This window comes from Sporothrix schenckii (assembly GCF_000961545.1).
Source record: "Sporothrix schenckii 1099-18 chromosome Unknown Cont51, whole genome shotgun sequence".
Lineage (NCBI taxonomy): Eukaryota > Fungi > Ascomycota > Sordariomycetes > Ophiostomatales > Ophiostomataceae > Sporothrix > Sporothrix schenckii.
The window spans coordinates 114,927-132,428 of NW_015971152.1; the positions used below are offsets into that span (position 1 = coordinate 114,927).

At 54.4% G+C, this 17,502-nt stretch overlaps 5 protein-coding genes across 5 annotated transcripts; 3 read left to right on the forward strand and 2 right to left on the reverse strand.

Moving 5' to 3' along the window:
- Window positions 1-1,180: 1,180 nt before the first annotated feature.
- On the forward strand, window positions 1,181-2,338 carry SPSK_00042 (uncharacterized protein; the record flags this gene model as incomplete). The annotated part of the gene is made up of 1 exon (XM_016727023.1): window positions 1,181-2,338. The coding sequence occupies one exon, from the start codon at window positions 1,181-1,183 to the stop codon at window positions 2,336-2,338; it is 1,158 nt and encodes a 385-aa protein (XP_016582510.1).
- A 459-nt stretch (window positions 2,339-2,797) lies between these two features.
- SPSK_00018 (penicillin-binding protein) lies at window positions 2,798-4,793 on the forward strand (the record flags this gene model as incomplete). Its single annotated transcript, XM_016727001.1, has 2 exons — window positions 2,798-4,095; window positions 4,163-4,793. The coding sequence occupies 2 exons, from the start codon at window positions 2,798-2,800 to the stop codon at window positions 4,791-4,793; spliced, it is 1,929 nt and encodes a 642-aa protein (XP_016582511.1).
- A 927-nt stretch (window positions 4,794-5,720) lies between these two features.
- On the forward strand, window positions 5,721-6,735 carry SPSK_00049 (nuclear transport factor 2; the record flags this gene model as incomplete). Its single annotated transcript, XM_016727030.1, has 5 exons — window positions 5,721-5,730; window positions 5,862-5,957; window positions 6,136-6,200; window positions 6,243-6,470; window positions 6,529-6,735. The coding sequence occupies 5 exons, from the start codon at window positions 5,721-5,723 to the stop codon at window positions 6,733-6,735; spliced, it is 606 nt and encodes a 201-aa protein (XP_016582512.1).
- A 303-nt stretch (window positions 6,736-7,038) lies between these two features.
- On the reverse strand, window positions 7,039-10,762 carry SPSK_10281 (er glucosyll hydrolase; the record flags this gene model as incomplete). Its single annotated transcript, XM_016736765.1, has 3 exons — window positions 7,039-10,249; window positions 10,279-10,487; window positions 10,553-10,762. The coding sequence occupies 3 exons, from the start codon at window positions 10,760-10,762 to the stop codon at window positions 7,039-7,041; spliced, it is 3,630 nt and encodes a 1,209-aa protein (XP_016582513.1).
- Window positions 10,763-13,064: 2,302 nt separating this feature from the next.
- On the reverse strand, window positions 13,065-14,721 carry SPSK_00029 (uncharacterized protein; the record flags this gene model as incomplete). Its single annotated transcript, XM_016727011.1, has 2 exons — window positions 13,065-13,670; window positions 13,744-14,721. The coding sequence occupies 2 exons, from the start codon at window positions 14,719-14,721 to the stop codon at window positions 13,065-13,067; spliced, it is 1,584 nt and encodes a 527-aa protein (XP_016582514.1).
- Between the last annotated feature and the right edge of the window lie 2,781 nt (window positions 14,722-17,502).

The following is a 17,502-nucleotide window of genomic DNA, read 5'->3' on the forward strand; positions in this document are numbered from 1 at the left end:
CTAGTCGAAGATGGAAGTAGAATATATGACACAAAAACAAGAATCGTGAAGAATCAAGGAGTGTATGTCGAAATGTTGTGGCCTTGTCTCATGTGTGACCTATCACGTGCTACGTCGTAGGTTGTTGCGACGCCTTCGTTTCCCTACGAGCAAGCAGGAGTCTGCACCAGCTGGTAGGCGGCCTGTGTCGGCCCTAACAGCCGTCCTGGAGGAGCCTGCGCGCGACTGGACCTTCCCTGTGTCTCGAGAAACGGCACCGTAGCTTCCACCCATCTTACCTTCCCATTTACTCTTCTATTTTCCTTCTCTTGTTTTGTTTTCCTCCGCATCGTCTCATTTGCCGACGCCACGATACTGCCACCCATTCTTTCACCTTGTTTTCAGTTACGCGGTCGCATTTAAGATACGTACCCATTGTTCGTCGGGCCTAAGTCTGTCGCGCCCCGCTCCTTTGCCCGCGTTGCCGTCTCGCACTGGCGCATCCACCAAGTCGCGTCACATTGACGTCGAGACGTAACGATACGGCGACAGGACTGTGACAACCCACGCGCTTCCTCCTCATACCAAGCCTCTCCTTTTCCTCAATCGCATCGCATTCCCAACGGATTCCCTCTTCTCGTCATCCACCAGCCTGTTCTTTGGGCGCTCAACGTCCGTGATTGAACCGCCGGTTCCAGTAACATCAGAGTAGGTAGCGCATGCGTCGTGCTTTGTATTTTTTTTTTGTACCACCGCACGTTGTTTGCAGTTGCAACTTGTCGTGCATTGTGGTTTTATTGTGTCAGGTCGTACATTTAGAGTTTGCGACAAAGGAGCGCGCTTTGTGGTATCCAGTGCGAAAATATCGAATTGCGCGCGACGCTCTTTGTGATGCATCTGACATGTCTAATTTTCTTTATCATTGTCGTCGCGCGTTACACTGGCAACATCCCGGCCCTGTCCATAGCAAAGATCGGATGGCGCTGCTGTCGTTGCTCTTCGGCAGTCGAAATGTGGGCGTAGGCGCATTGTGGTGACTTTCATGTCAAGAGGAGGAAATCGCAATATCACGTCAACAAACCGCGCTATCTCACGTCGTACAACGATTTTGGCATCATTTCGTCCTGTTCTTACCGTTTCACGTTAACCGTTCATTTTCCTTCCAAACTGACATTCACCCTTATCCTACAGAACAAGCATCATGCCTCGCGCGGTGGAACGCGTCAGTGGCCCGACGCAAGTCGCTGGCCCTGCACAGTCGAGCGACGCGACACCGACGATCGTGCGTCTGTCGGCGGACGACGAGGCTGACAACAACATTGACGATGAGACAGCCGCCGCAGCTAGCCTAGTTGTCAGCGACATTCTAAAGGAGGCCACGAAGCCCAAAGCGGGCGCGGCCGCGAAAGTCAACGGCAAGACGCCAACGCCCACACCAGGGACAAAGGACGACGAGACCAAGGATGACGAGCCCGAACAGACCAGTGCATCGGGTCGTTCTGCGAGAAAACGCGCCCCGCGTGTTCCTCCGGCCGCTGCCAGGGCCACCCCGTCCACCAAGTCTACGGCACACACACCTCGGGCTGGCACGGCGACCAAGCGCAAGGCAACAGATCACGCCGAGACACCAGCGTCCAAGCGTGGGCGGTCTGCACAGTCAAGACGACCTGCGTCCTCGGCAGCCAAATCTACGGCGGTCGAGGACAAAGAGAATGTGGAGAAGGAGGTTGACAATGACGACAAAGCCGCCACAAAAGCAACGCCGGCCAAGCGCGGCCGCCAGCCCGGTGCCTCGACGGGTGCTGCTACACCGAGCAAGAAAGCCGGCCGTCCTGCCAAGGCTGCTGGTGAAAAAGCGGCGCCCAAGCCGGCCTCCACGTTCCCGTCGGGTGCCCGCCGAGGCCGCCCGCCCGGCAGCAAGAATGCCACCTCTGGTAGCAGCCCAGTCAAGGCTCGTCCTCTAACAGGCCGTCAGGCAGCACTCAAGGCGCACAAGATTGCCACGGCTCCGCCGCCGCCCAAACGTTCGGCCGCCACTTCTGCGGCCTCGGCCACCGGCAAGAAGAGTGGCCGCAAGCCCGGCGCAACAACCAAGACGACCAAGACGACAAAGACGACAAAGACGACCAAGACGGCCGCTTCCACGACCGGCAAAAAGCGTGGCCCCAAGCCCAAGGAGGAGGCGGCCGAATACGTGGTGGAGTCGATTGACGCGGACCGCGTCAATCCAGTGACTTCAGTGATCGAGTACAACGTCAAGTGGGCCGGCTACTCGGCGAGCGAAAACACTTGGGAACCGCGGGCCAACCTGACCGGATGCGAAGCGCTTCTGAAGGCGTATGAGAAGGAGAAGAAGTAGGGCCGGCAAGAGACCGTTGTCGTTACTACTGTGATTTTTGCTTGTTCGTGTTTCAAAGCTTTATGGGTGTATCTACGGGGCATTTTTAAGTCCCAACAACAAGGGCAGGATTTTTACGGTATCTGGGCAAAGGGTCAGGAAATGGGGGAGTTGTATGAGAATTGGCTGGAGGTCTTGTAGGAAAGAATCGGGCGGATACCAAATAGCTATTTTGCTTACTACATCTTCATCCGTCAATGCAAATTATCAATCGTCACTCGCGTCATTATTTCAGAAGTACAATATAAACAGGCGCGCATGTCATCAGGTATTCAGTATGTCGTAATACACATTAACCAATGAGCATCCTCGCATCGCGCCTAAGCCAGCCTTGCGCCATGGCCGAACTGGAAAGCACCCAAACCGCTTGCCCGTCAACAATTAACATAACCGTCCTCTGTAGTACAAAAATTGACAGCAATGGGCTGGCCAACAAGGGCAACGAAGCCACGACGACGTCATACTGGCACTGTCAGCTGGGTCAAAACGACGTTGCTATTTGTATGCGCCACGACAGCAACGGCTTACCAGGTTCCCAGTCCCGGCCAACAGCCCCTTGTCGTGGACAGCAATGGCGCTGCATTTCATGGCGAGACCAACCTTGCCTCCATCTCCGGCGCACCCAAGGCTGCCATTGCTTCCAGTCCGTTTGACGATGCCTTTCGTGCGCTCGTCGCTGACAATCTGGCAACGTGGCACGTGCCGGGCGTCGCGATCGCGGTGGTAGACGGCGACCTCGCGTGGTCAGAGGGTTTCGGGACAGCCGTATATCCAGACAAGGCCGTGACGCCCGACACGCTGTTCTACACGGCCAGCACGACGAAAGCGTTTGTAGCAGCCGCATTGGCGCTCATGGTCGACAGCGGCAACTATTCCGTCGGGAGCGGACAGCAGAAGCTCGACTGGACGACGCCACTGTCCACCATCTTGCCAGACGACTTTGTTGTCGGCAGCGAGTATGCTGGTCGCAGCCGCGACACGACGACCGACCGCGACCACGCCTGGGCCACGGCTCGTCTGACGGTCGAAGACGCCCTGGCACACCGCACAGGCCTCGCGGGACACGACCCGTCCCGGTCGCGGCGGTATGGTCTGGCCCCCGACAGCGCCGGCCGCAACGCAACGGTGCGCGATGTCACGCGAAGTCTGCGATACCTGCCGCTGCACACGTCGCCGCGGACCGAGTGGCGGTACTGCAACCTGATGTACCTGGTGCTGTCGCACGCGGTGGAGACGCTGGCGGGCGGCCAGTGGCTGGGAGACATTCTGCACGACTGGTTGTGGCAGCCATTGGGCATGTCGTCGACGTTTTTAAGCCTAGACGACGCGCGGGCGGCGCCCAGAGAAAATGTGCTTGCACAGGGATATTACTATGACACCGACCAGGACGAGTACGTGGGTGTCCCGCATATGCCGCTGGAGGAGGTGAGCGGCGCGGGCGGCATCATCTCGTCGGTCAACGACTACGCGCGGTGGTTGCGGTGCTGGATCGACGGGCCGGCGTTTTCGAGCAAAGGGAGCAACAGCAGCACGGCAGATGTCTGTGGGGGCATTCCGTTCCAGCGGCCCAGTCTCGACGCCGTGTTGGCACCAAAGATGTTCCTCGGAAAGAGCACAGCCTCGCCGGCGCCATTTGATGCGCCCTTGGCGTATGCCAGTGCCTGGACAACAGGTTCCTACAAAGGACATCGGTTCTGGGGGCACTCGGGCGGCAGCAAGTAAGTACATGCATGCTCTCTGCCAGCTACATGCAGTTGTAATCGCAGACGGACTAACAACCATCAGTGCATTTGGCGCGGAGGTGTACTTCTTTCCCGACGACCGCTTCGGCGTTGTGCTCTTTGGCAACACGGCCACCACGTCCAACATGGCCGAGCTGATCCTGCTCTGGCACCTGGCAAGTGAGCGCTTTGGCATCCCGGCGGACGAGCGCTATGATTGGGATGCTCGGTTCCGTCGATCGGTTAAAGCACGCGCCGCGCGCATCGATGGTGCGCTGGACCGTCTTTACCCGGGTCGCGCAGAGCCGCCTTTACAACCGTCGCTGCCTCTAGTCGACTATACAGGCACCTACCACCATCCCGCTTACCAGAACATGACAATCGAGTTGGCCCGCAAGGACAGCGGGCACAAAATAAACAGCAGAAACAACTACGAGGTGGCGTTCACAGCCGAGCGCCACGACTACACGTGGCCGAAGCTGTGCGAATTTGTGCACGTCTCAGGCGAGTATTGGCTTCTGTACACAGATATGTTGTACGAGCACAGCGGCAACTTCAAGAGCTACGGGCGCGCTTGGTTCGAGGTTAGCGCCGGTGGGCGGGCGCATACGCTCGTGGTCGAGTTCTGGAACGCCGACGACGACACCGTCGAGGGTGTCATTCCGTTTTCGAGGGTGGACAACGGCGAGACTTGACGTAGAGGCTTCACGGTATAGAATAATCTCTTCGAGAACTATTTATTGTTAGCTGGCGCAATCAATGATTCAAAGAGTGAGACCAGATCGACAGCAATGTCGCCCAGCTTCAACACAACCCAGTGCATGTGCAAGCGCAATAATCAGACTGTTGAGCTTGATTTGTGTGTCTTGAGAATCAACATGGAGTTTGATTTCAGTTGGCCGTTCAAAGGTTTAATCATCATCTAGAGCGCCGCGCGCACTAGGTTGTGTTGTTGGCGCTTTTAACGTGCAATGCATCATAATACTCACAAATTGGGCCGTCTCCATTGATAATGTCGGCGTGCAGCCAACAATGAAGAGACGACAAGGCTGGTGTTTTGTGTTCATGGCGTGGAAGAAGAAGAAGAAGAAGGGGACGAAATCTGGAGCTGTCGATTTTTTACAATTTATATGGGCCACCAGATGGGCAGAAACGTCTACACCGCCTTGTGCTCAGACTCCACCGCGACCACACTGTTTGCATAGCAACAACAGTGGTCGTAGCTGCCTTCTCTGCGCCGCCCTCCAGAAACCTCATCCACTAAAAATGACGGGCAGGTGCAACGCCCAACAAAAATGTCACACATGGCTGATTGGCTTGAGTAGCCCAAGACAAGGCAGGAGCAACCCCACCTTTACCAATCGTAGCGCATTTTGCGCAACCCCGAACGGTAACCCCGCTGGACAGCAGCGCGCCGTCGCTCCTGCCTTGTGTTTTCGACCTTACCCCCTCATCCAAGGCCTAAAGCTAGCTACCCTTTTTCACCCTTTTTCTTCGTCTCTATCGTCTTGCTTTCTCCTGTTTTCTCCTGTCTCTTTTCAACGTCAAACGAAGCAAACCACACCTCACGTCGCCCACGTTGTTTCTTTCTTGTCTTTGATACCCCTCATACATCCGTCAAAATGGCGAACGGTAAGTACAGAAAAGGCGCATCAGAGGAGGGACGGACACTAGGAGAAGATGGAATGGTTGAAACGGAGATCGAGAAACGAAGATGGGAAAGAAAACATTGCGCTCTCCTGTTCGGTCACATGCTGCCTCAGTCGCGCTGTTTATCTGGCCGGCCTCCTTTCTTTACCTCTATTCATCGTCCGCCCGCGTGCTAACGCTTGTCTCCGCAGATTTCCAGAACGTTGCGCGTATGTCCAACCCTTCCTGATTTTGGCATATGTCCATCTCCAACTCCATGATATGCGGTCGCGATGCCGCGATGACGCGAGCCGACATCACGAATTCTTAATCCGAGACTCGTCGTCACATGCACACACAGACGCACCTCGAACCCCGATGCTAACCGTTGTTTTCGTCCGCGCACAGAGCAGTTTGTTGCTTTCTACTACAACACCTTTGACACCGACCGCACGCAGCTGCAAAGCCTCTACGTAAGACTCTCCCGGCCATGAAGATGCAAAGAGGGGCACCAGCGCCACCTCTGGACGGTCACCTTTGCCCAGTGTAATTGGATGGCTCAGAGGCGACGGCAGACGAACGACAACGAACGAGGCAGAGAAGCTGCCTTTGGGCATGCATTGGGCCCCGATAAAGTTGACACACACTTGCTAACCAATCGCCGAAACCAGCGCGACAACTCCATGCTGACGTTCGAGTCGTCCTCGGTCCTCGGTGCCGTCGCCATTGTCGAGAAGCTCAAGGTGAGTCGAGGACAGCATACTACGGAGCTGCAATGGCACTTGCTAAAGCCGTTCCCAGAACCTCCCTTTCCAGCGTGTCAAGCACGTCACGTCCACCCTCGACCCCCAACCCACCGTTGGCGACGGCGTCATTGTCCTCGTCACTGGCCAGCTGCAGGTCGACGACGAGGAGCGCCCCATGAACTTCACCCAGGTCTTCCACCTGGCCAAGGACGGCGCCAACTACTTTGTGTACAACGACGTCTTCAAGCTGATCTTTGGTTAAGCGAAAGGGACGGGCGGTTGGCTGTACAGGAGAAGTGTCTGATTGGTAGACATATATATGCTTCACCGTTGGGAAACTGGCATTAAATATCTTCCATTCACCGACATTGCGAAATTCAATACAAAATACACTTGCATATCACAATGCTGGCAAGAAGATGAACAACGTGTGCTTCGTGAAATGGTAACATGAAAAAATAGCAGCTAGAACGATGCGAAACAATGGACCAAAACGCCTATCCTGACAATGTGTGTATGTACAAGGGCACGTCATACAAATAACCCCCTCGCTGTGCCATTTACCTCACACCTCATCACCGTCGTCAATAATAACATTGCGGATCCGCACCCCCTGGCTCTCTACGCTGTATCGCCGCGTCAGACCAAACTGCCGCGCCCCGGCCAGCTGTCGGTACGCCTCCTCGCCACCACCCACCATGACCATCGCTAACGGCTGCCACCGCACCAGTCCGCTTGGCGTCCGCTGCGTCTCGTCCAGCAGCGGGCGTACAAAGTCTTGCGGGTCGTCATGGAACGTCATGGGCGACAGTGGGCCGCCGGGACCGCTGCTGCCGACGCGCACGTCGTCATCGTCGCTCACGACCACAACCAGCTGCAGCCGCCGGGGGCTCGCCGCAAACGACGGGATGTTGGCGAGCTTGTCGGAAAAGGTGCAGCCGCCACGGCGCAAAACGAGCACTTGGTGGTCGCGCACGGCCGTTTCGGGCAGGGGCACATCACATGCTTGGCCACCGGCGTAGACAGAGCGCCACGGCAGCAGATCCAGCGACACGGGACCCGATGCGGGGAGGACGGCGCCGGCAGGGATGTCAATGGACGGCAACGACGCGGCACCGATGCCCGTGGGCGTGACACCGGTCGAGTTCAGGACGACATTAAGGGGCGGTCCAGTTGACCGTCGGCGGCCAGCCCCGCCGCTTTTGTTGCAGAAGGATGCGTGGTGGAGCGGATGTCGCCGCTGGCCCATGGACGATCCGGGCACGGGCGTGGCATGGGCCGGTCCGTCGAGCGAAGACACGATCTGGCGCCAAAAGGACTTGACGAGCGTCGTCAGCCCAGATGTGCTCGCGCAAGATTGATCGTCTGCGGTTTGGCCCTCTTCGATCGCGTCACGATTGTCGTGGTGGGGAGCGCCATGGCTGTGATCGTTGGTCTCACGTTCGTCTGTGCCATCCTCAGTGTCTGCGTTGCTGCTGTCGTCGAGGAGCACCACAACTGGGCCGTCCGGCTCGCCCTCCTGTGGCGAGCTCATCCACACCGCGTGGTGGAGGTGATGCAGCTTGGCTATGGTGGGGTCGCGCACCAAATTGAAGCGCGCATCCGAAATGTGGCTGACCAGCGCACGGTCGAGCAAGAGCCCCTCGTCGCGGCCCAGAGGTACACCGTTGACGCGTGTCACTCGCCACGACCTTTCGCCATTTTCTTCTTCTAATCGGAAGATCAGCTTCAAGCCCGATATGCTGTTGACGCGGATCTTGTCGGGTGCGACACGGTTCAGCAGGTTGGCGCCGGACAGCAGGTTGCCGTGGATGCCGTTGCCGTTGCCCTGTCCCGCAACGGCGGCCTCGGGCGGCTGTGCTGAGAACTCGAGGCTCATCTCGGTTGGTTGCCGCACCTTGGATGAGGTCCCATTGGTAGGGAGCATGGCCTCCGGGAGCGTCCAAGGAAAAAAGGAGGATGCATGTCGCTTCGGACGGCCGCTGGCACTGGTGCTGGCATTGCCTTCGGCGCCCTTTGCCGGCATCAAGTGCAACTCAAGCATCTTGGCCGCATGGTAGATGTTTTTGCGCGCCGTCACAGCAGAACCTGTAAAAAGATCGGGGTGTGGTGGCAGGGGGCATACATTTGTAAAGCCGTCGTTGTCGTACCAGCCCAGATCGCCGGCGTCAGTTGTATCCGGCTCCGGTTGACCAGGAATACCGGAACGCGTGGGCTCAGGCTCCTTAGTCCCTTCGGTGTTTGTGATTTTCGATTCTTTCGTTTTCTTTGTTTCTGTCGTAGTATTCGTAGTAGCCGTCTTATCCTTCTTTGCGTTGTTCGTTCTCACATTTTCGCTTTTCAAGCTGTCAGGCGCGCGCCGGCGCTTGGGTATAATAAGGGGGTGGCCCTCGGTCGTAAACACATAGGCCGCGTCGAGCGAGTTCAGCGGGTGGCGGTCGTCGTACAGCAAGTACATGTACTTGGCAGTCTCGCCCAAAAAGAAACTTTCCATGCGATCCGACATCTCGCCGCTCATCACATTCTGCAGGCCGGCCCAGCCGCACTCGGTCCAGCAGCGCCGCGTAATGTCGCGCTGCACCATCTCGCCCACGTACAGGTACCACGGGTCCTTGGTCGCCCGATAGATGTGGTACACAGACTCGATAAACTCGGGCCGCAGCGGCCACCATCCCAGGCCGCCCTCGACCGTGCGGTCCCTTACAGACCAGCGCTCCGGCAGCGCCGCATACTTGGCCCACACGGCCGTGTACAGCAGGTTCGTCTCGATGGCTTCCTCCAACTCACCGGCCAGTGTCAGGAGGCCTGAGTAGTAGGCGCCCAGGCTGTCAATCCACTGCGCAGCCAGAGAACCAGTCCATAGATTGACGTTGACATAGTGAGGGTGCTCACGGTCGCTATACAGGTGGCGCTTTATGGCCGCATGCGCCAGGTGCCAAGCATTCAAAAACGACTCGGGCGAGTTCTCCGCGTCGCTCAGAACGGGGAAAATGGCGTTGGGGTCGTGCCACACGAGCGCAGTCTCAGCCCCGGTCGTGGCGTCCTGTATCCGGACGGGAACGCGGTGGTGCGCCGGTGGGCGTGCAGCCAGTGTGCGGTTGGGCAGGTCGTGGCCCGACAACAGGATGTGCGTCTTAAGGGCATACTCAAAGAAGCTGTCGGCGCCCGCACCAATCACCGAGTAGGCACCGATCCACCCACCCTGCTCGGCATCGACGCCTGCGCCGATGAGGCCAATGTCGCTGCGACGGTACCAAACGGCCCAGAAGGCGCGTTTGGCCAGCTGCTCGAAGCGCAGGTCACCCGTGAGCCGGCTCAGCACCGTGAATTCGAGCACTAGACTGCCAGCTCCGGCGCTGCAGGTCTCCGTGATCTCGACCGGGCCACTCGCCCTCTGTCGTGCTGACCCGTCGCTGCCATCATTGCCCGTGCTGTCGCCATGCAACGGTGAGTTGACGTAAAAGGGAATGCCGTGGCGCAAGTTGACGCGCGGGTAGGGCATCCCCGTGGGCGTATAAAAGGCGGGTAAGAGGCGAGTGGCCAAGTCGAGGGCCAGGCGCAGCAGCTGGCCGTCGTAGACAAAATTGTTTGGCCACGGGATAGGCGTCTGCCGTTCGTCTGGATGCGCTGGTGCTGGCGGCGGCACGTACCCCGAAATGGGCAGCTCGCCCACAGCAAAGAGGTGGGCACTCAGCAGACCGCCGACGCCGCGGATGACCGTCTCAAACACCTGCACCTTGCTGTCCATGTCAAACCCCCGTCGCGGAGGCCGGCGCCTGAGGGCCCCGGCCGTCCATCACCGTACTGTTCAACCAGTGCCGCAACACCGTCCTGGAAGTCTCGGAGCGCTTTTGCACCAGTATCGCCGTCTTCGGGAGGTGCCGATGCCAGGATGGCCAGTGTCGAGAGACTGTCGATGAGGGTGAGGGAGTAGTTTCCGAGGACGTCGTTAAGTTCCACGTTGCGCGGGTTGAGGTTGTCTCTCGTCAAGGGCACGCAGGAAACAGGTCGCAGCTGGTAAGGGAGGGTTTCAGTCAGTCACATGGTCGTCAATCTACACTCCTAGGACCTGCACAAACCTCATCTTCGGGAAAGGCAATGTGCATATAGTTGTTGAAGCCGTGGTAGAACATGTCAACTGTTGCACGCCGCAGATCCGCCATGCGGTCGGGTCCCATCATGGCTTGCGCGAACGGCAGCCATGAACATGCCTGAAGCAGGAGCAATATTGGCAGCAGAAACGACGCCGTCCGCGAGCGCACGTGTCCGCCTACGGCCGCCGCAGCCATTGGCCGCCGGTCGATGCCTCCGAGTCCAGACATCACCAACAAAGGCAGTCCGATAAGGAGACTGGAGAATGCATAGGAGAAAATGTGTCGCTGCCAAAGCAGTGGAATAAAACGAAACGAAAGCCGCTCGTTGCAGGCAGCAATGAAAGGGGGGAAAGGTGGGCAAGGAAAGATGGGATGAAAGTTTGTAATCAACTTCCTCCTGCATCCACCTCACGTGGTATTATCGCAGGGCCTGGAATGCTAAACTGTCCCAGAAATCAGGGATCGCGCACCTCCAACCAGAAATCGAACTAGGGACGGCAGGGGTATTTTGGGCAACGTCGCCTGGACTTGCGAGGCTCGTCTGCATAATAGATGTGGCTGATTCTGGCGAGGCTGAACTGTGGCGCAATTTGTGTCACGTGATAATGCATCAACATCGAGCGTCTTTTAATTTAAGACGCTGCCAGTTGCCCAGTATCCGACAGCAGCCGCTTGTCTTCTTATGAATTTGCACCTGGAATTTTGGTACTTTATATTCTATATACTCGTATGGTCTTGCCTGGTGGCTGCAAACAGCCAAAGGCGGTGGTGTCCCACATCGAGGATTAGTAACCAGCGACAACAAATCATTTTGATGGGTCACATGCGATCTTGACTTTGTCATTTTATTTCATCGGACAACGTATGTCGAACTTGTCTTTCATTGTAATTATATCACATCAATGAGATCTTTAATCTGCTTTCTGTCTTTATCTGACACGTGTTTTGTTTTATTTGTATTATATTTTATTTGCATTATAATTATTAAATTTCGATAGTTAATCATTAATGATGAGAAAACACATTTCTTGCTCATTATTCTTCGTCGTTCATCAGCGGCGAACAAATATTGTGGCCCCCCTGCTCGTTGCTCCCTGTTAAACGTCCAATGAAACACAATTTCCTACCTACCAGTATGACACTTCCTCCTGTCACCTTTGTGAAAATTGTGTCGAGTATTGGCCAACAGACAACAAACATGCACTAGAATGAAAAGTATCAATACAACCATCCAACGACACAACATACGAACTACCGTGATTAATGTCGTGACTGAGTAAGAAGGCAATGCACCAAATTCTCATCCCTTCTTCCTTCACAATAACTCTTTATCGTTGGCCATATCGAATTTTGTTATTTTCTGGATCGTTTCCCCTTTCGGTCCTGGATTGGTCCATCTGTCATCCGGATGAATCCGAAAGGAACGCGGCCAACAACGTGTCACAGAAGCTGTTATTTATCTGTTGCAGCTAAAAGTAACGTGACAGGACCAAAAAATGGAACAAGTGAGAGCAACAGAAGCTAGTAGCTGCAAAAAGATGTGATGAGCAGGACACCAAACAAAATAGATAAAAGGCCAGTAAAATTACAATAATATAAGTCGCGTTTAATACGACGACTTTAGATCCGATGTACAGTTAATGTCATGCGAGCCCCGTATACATGGCATATCGTACGCATATTGCTGCTTTGGATATTTGCAATATTGCTATGAGTACGGGATAGATTTTCTGAGAAAATGGGTTCCAAGGTAAAAAGACCATTGATTGCGTGTCAGAAATGATATTTAAACCTTAGACTATTACAACGAACAGTAGACAAGAGAGACGAGAAAAAAATACTCTGGAACCATAAACAAAAACCAAAAAAAAAAAAAAAAAAAAAAAAAAAAACAAATGGGAAAAAAAGACCAGACACGATGACAAAATCATCAAACTGACGAAATTAGTCCCATAACATACCAATGACGAAAAGCAAAACGAAAAACCAAAAACCCCGGTGACCAAAAATAAAATAGGGCAGCCCCTTATCTGTATACGAAGCACTCAACAATACTCCAAGCCATGTTTTGTCCCATAAAACCCAGACCTTGATTGCCCAAACCCAATTTGGATGTCGATACCAAAAACAAAACCAAAGTGTGAGGGACATGCGATCCATCAATATAAAAAGAAATAGGGAAACCAGTTGGGGGAATCGATGCAAACAAACAAGAAATATAACAAAAAACAAACAAGTAAAACACAAAACTTGGACCTCCCAGACAAAATATGAGATCTTCAAAAGGTAGCTAGACCACATGCCCCCAAGCGAACAAGCGGCAAGGAATAGGTGATGGTGAACATAGGGTAACATTCCACAAGAATAAAATGAATGTAAGAAAGGTGCAAAATCAAGGAAACATAGAAGGGAAGCAGCGAAAGAGCATTAAAAAAAGACAAAAAAGAAGAAACAGACGAAGTCACCAACAAGGCGAAACTCGAGACGGAATCCTTCGCTAATGAGGTGACATGTGAAGGTGCATGCCCGTACCCCCAGGGGAAGGAGACTGCTGTGTACGCGAGTAGGTCGAAGTGCTAGACTGGGGGGTCGCGTTGTCCATAGATTGATCAATGGGCGAGTTGCTGTGGCCGGAACTAAGTGCGTCCTCGGCGTAGTCGTTCGAGCCGTGCCGGAGTGCCAGAGTATCCGCGAGAGCCGACGACTGTTCCTCGGTCAGATCCGCCGGCTCAATGTTGTAGATGCACGCTTCGTCGGCGTGGGCTTGGTGTGGACTCGGAAGGGGGTACTGCTGGTTTCCAGGCATATAGCCATTGTTGCTCCACACGGGCGCCATCACCGTCGACTGAGCGCGCCCCCGTTGCGACGAGCTCGCAGCCTGCAGCTTCTTGCGCGTGATATTGCGGCGGTTGCGGAGGCTGGTGTTGGGATCTGGAGCCGGCTCCTCGAAACCAATGCGACAGGCAATCGACTCAACGTCGGCTGGCTTCCACTCAAAGCTCTTGCTCTTGCCATCCTGGGCATTGATGTCGTTGAGCATTTTGGCGTAACGTACATACTTGGCCTTTTCTTCCCTCTCGTAGACCATCATGAAGTTTTCCAACTGCGGTATATTGTTAGCCACCTTGACGCCTGACCGTGCGAACAACAATGAACGAAATAAAGCCGAAACGTACCATGTATTTAGGATATCTCGCAAACCGACGCCTGGCGCGGGTGAGTGTCATCTGGAGGCGGGCATTTGAACACTGGCCATCGGGGAACTCCACCTGGAACTTCGACGCAACATATTCCCACAGTCCCTTGCCTTGTAGAGAACTGTGCGTCTGGCGCTGGTTGAAGATGAACTGAGCTTGCTCTGGTGCCTGGTGATTCAACTTGATTTCGTCGGTATCCGAAACCAACAGGCTCTCCTTGTCGGGCGTGAGAGCCTTGCGGAAGCTGTCTGACGCAAAGCGAGGCCGATTTGGGCTCGTCACATCAGCAGTGCCGTTGGCTTGGAACAGCTGGCTAACGTCACCGATGGAGCCAGCCTGGGTGCGCGGCGTGCGGCTTTGGTCGTTGACTGTGGCAGGTGGCAGACGGCGGTAGTTTGAGCCTCCCGGCACGTCGGTGCTCTGTGGAGCCTGAGCCAGCGATGCGATCGGGGCCATGCTGGAGTAGTCACTGGCCATAGTGCGGTCGGTGCGGTAGGTCATCGGTCGAGGGTGGGAGAGAAGCGGTGCCAGGCCTTGCGGGTGCTGCGGATGCTGCTGTTGCTGATGGCCGTGCTGTGTCGGCGGCGCCCCATACGGAGAGTACATGGCCGGACCGGGCGGCGGGAGACGCTGTTGGGCCTGGGTCAGATACTGGGAGCTCCCGGCATTCATGGCAGGGCTGTACGAGTACACAGAGGGCGAGCCAGTGGTCTCGTCGGGATGTGACGGTGCAGTCGCCGTGTAGGAGCCGAACTGGTAGCTATCCATGGTGGTGGGAAGGCCTTCCTCCTTGGGAGACTGGTACGAGTAGCTACTCATGTCATAGGCAGGCGCGACTGAAGGTTGGCCTGTGATGGGCGGTGCTTCGGACGCGTTCTCATAAGCATACTGCATGCCGGAGGAAGGCGGCGTTGGCTGCTGGTTATGAGGGTAGTGATGATTTCCGGAGTGAGACATTGCCGTTGAGTGATCTAGGAGCAGTGCTTTGGCCGGGTCGTCTGAATGAGCAGATACAGTGGGAAGTGAAATTTGAGCCCTTTTGTTAACCGGTTGCTGGTGTTGGTGTTGATGTTGGTGTTGGTGTTGGGGCCTCTGTGTATTGAAGAAAGACAGGTTGCGGGACAACGGTGATCCAGAAACAGATGTTGGCGTCAACAGACTATCCGAGGACGTTGGTAGAGTGAACTTGGAGACTTGCTGTGTAAAAGGAGAGAGACGGAGGGGGAAAGATGTCAGTAGATATAATGGAATTTTTACAAAGTCGAGAAGTTGAAGGAGAGCAAGGTGAGAGGGGAATGGGTCGGAAAGAGGAAGACGGAAAAAAAAGAAACAGGAGGGGGTGGGTATTTATCAAAAAGAGAAGGACTGCAGAAAAGAGAAAAATAAAGAGAGGAAAGAACGAAGATGAACAGGGTACTGTAGCAGACAGGCTTGGGGGCAAGAGGGAGGGAGATTGGGATGGGCTTGACATGGCAAAGGGCTCAAGACGAGGAAAGAGCAGGAGCCAGCGCACCAAACCAAGCGGCTAACAGCGCTAGCAGAGAGGCCAGAGGCGTCTGCTGGCTCTAACGACCCCTCGTCTGTAGGGCTCTGGACTCTCTTCGCCTCTGAAGACGCTAAACTAGGGGAGGCGCTATTGGGTCGTGTGTAAGTCGTAGAGGTGAATGTGACAATATACAATATACATACCGTGCTGTACCGGGCCATATCTTGCTGCGTAGAAAAGGTGGCCGATGTCGAAGAGGTGGCGGAGCCGATATCAATCCCCACAGTCGAGTTGATATGCATGCTGCTGAATACGCTTTCGATTCGGCCGACGCGTGTTTTTGAGGTAGTTTTGACTCGCTCCAGTTGATGTTGATGGGCCTTGGGATAAGGCTGATGCAAAGGGAGCGTGCGGTCCGGATTGAGACGCAATGATATCGGAGAGGTCAGGTCATCAGCAAGCGCACCCGAAAATCTCTCACTGGAAGCTATTTGTTGTGACCTTTCGTCCACGGGTCGGTTTTGATGTAGATTTGTTTTGTTCTGGTCTGAGACTCGAGCTGTCTTAGCGAATAAATGGTGAGATAGACAGAAGGAGAGAAGAAGTCTGGAGAGGCGGACAAAGGATAGCGAGCGATTGCGGCAAGGGTGGCTGCAGGTCGTAGGTGGCAGAGACAAAAAAGATGCCTGTAGAGAGACAATACAAGAGATACTTAGGGTCGGCCGACAAATGGATAAGTGATGGTTTCGGAAAGATGTTTTTGGTCCCTGGTCATGCCTTTCTCTTCTATTTTCCTTTTCCTTTTCTGATTTTGGTTTCGTTCTGGTGTCCTGTTTAGTCTCGATGCTTGCTTTGTAGTGGTCTTGACGATCACACTCCACCAGGTATGCGAATGCAAGAACAAAGGTGCCAAATGGCCAAGTGAGCACCGTGGAAATGTGGCTGTTCTGAAATTGTCAAGAACAAAGGCAAAAACTGGCGTGAGCGTGTACGTGTATGATATGCGTGTCTTTGAAAGGCGTGGGGAAGACAAAACTAAGAGGCAAGAGCAGACAGGAAGTGAAGAAGCCACTGCGACGAGGTATGCAGTTGCACAATATTTTTTTTGTTACGAAAGAAGGGTAAATTCTACAGATCTTTCTGCTTGTAGAAGCAAGGGAGGCGAAGATGTTTCAAGACGATGAGGCAAGTGAGAACCAAGCACAAGATAGTTTTATAAATAGGATGGGAGCACCAAGTAGTAGAGACGACTTTTTTTTGGGGGGGGGGGGGCATTCAAATGTGGACTGAAATGGATGCAAAAAAGCAAAACGAACAACTTTGAAACGAAAAGAGGGAGGAGAGGCAACCATGAAATAGTCCTGGCCTCATAGACGACCCCATGACGTTGGGGGCCGAAAACAATACGTCCAGTCGAGGTGGAACGGATATTCTCGCAGAACGTTGCAGCAACACTGCAAGCAAGGCATTCCATTGTGCTCTCGTTGCATGTTGAATCTACGAATAAGAAGTTGGGCATTTGCTTGTAAATGACTATGTCTTTCCGGCTGATGAACGTACATCGACAGTTATGATGATTGCCCACATTGCTGTTTACGCGACATACGATGAGGCACACGTTTTTGAACCCAAGAAGGACGAGACGGTAAAAGTAATTACGTTTTTACTTTGCACGAAATCCGCTCAAGTAACACCAAAAGAGACTTGTGTGCTCGGTAATCATGGTCTCTAGATTTTCTCTGCCAGACAGACAGAAGACAAAGCAACAGGACCTGCCCTTTCCTACAGTACAGGCAATATCAACCGGCGTGTAAGTTGCGGGTGTTGGTTGTTTGTGTTGTGATGTGGAGGTGAGCGTTTTGTGAGATGGGGGGGTGTGAGGGCAAAGACTAAGGGAGCGTAGTGAAATAACGTGAGGTGGTGTGGGCAGACCAAAACTAAGCGGCCATTTTGTAGTGCATTTTTGCATCCACCTTGACGAGTCTACGTCGTAATTATCTGTCCCAGGCTTGGCTGGGACCCTTGCCGTTGCGGGGCAGGGCGTGGGAGTAACAAGGGAGGAGAATGGAGTGCTTTGGGCGAGGGGAGGGTTGTGCGGCTGTTTGCCATGGGTGCATACAAGATGTCAGGGTATGCGGGGACGAGATACCCTCGAGACCGGATTGGCATGCAAAGATACAGGCAGAATGAGGGTCAAAAAATCAGAAGAATACAGTCATACGATGTCCGGCGAAAAGGAGAGACAAGAGGCT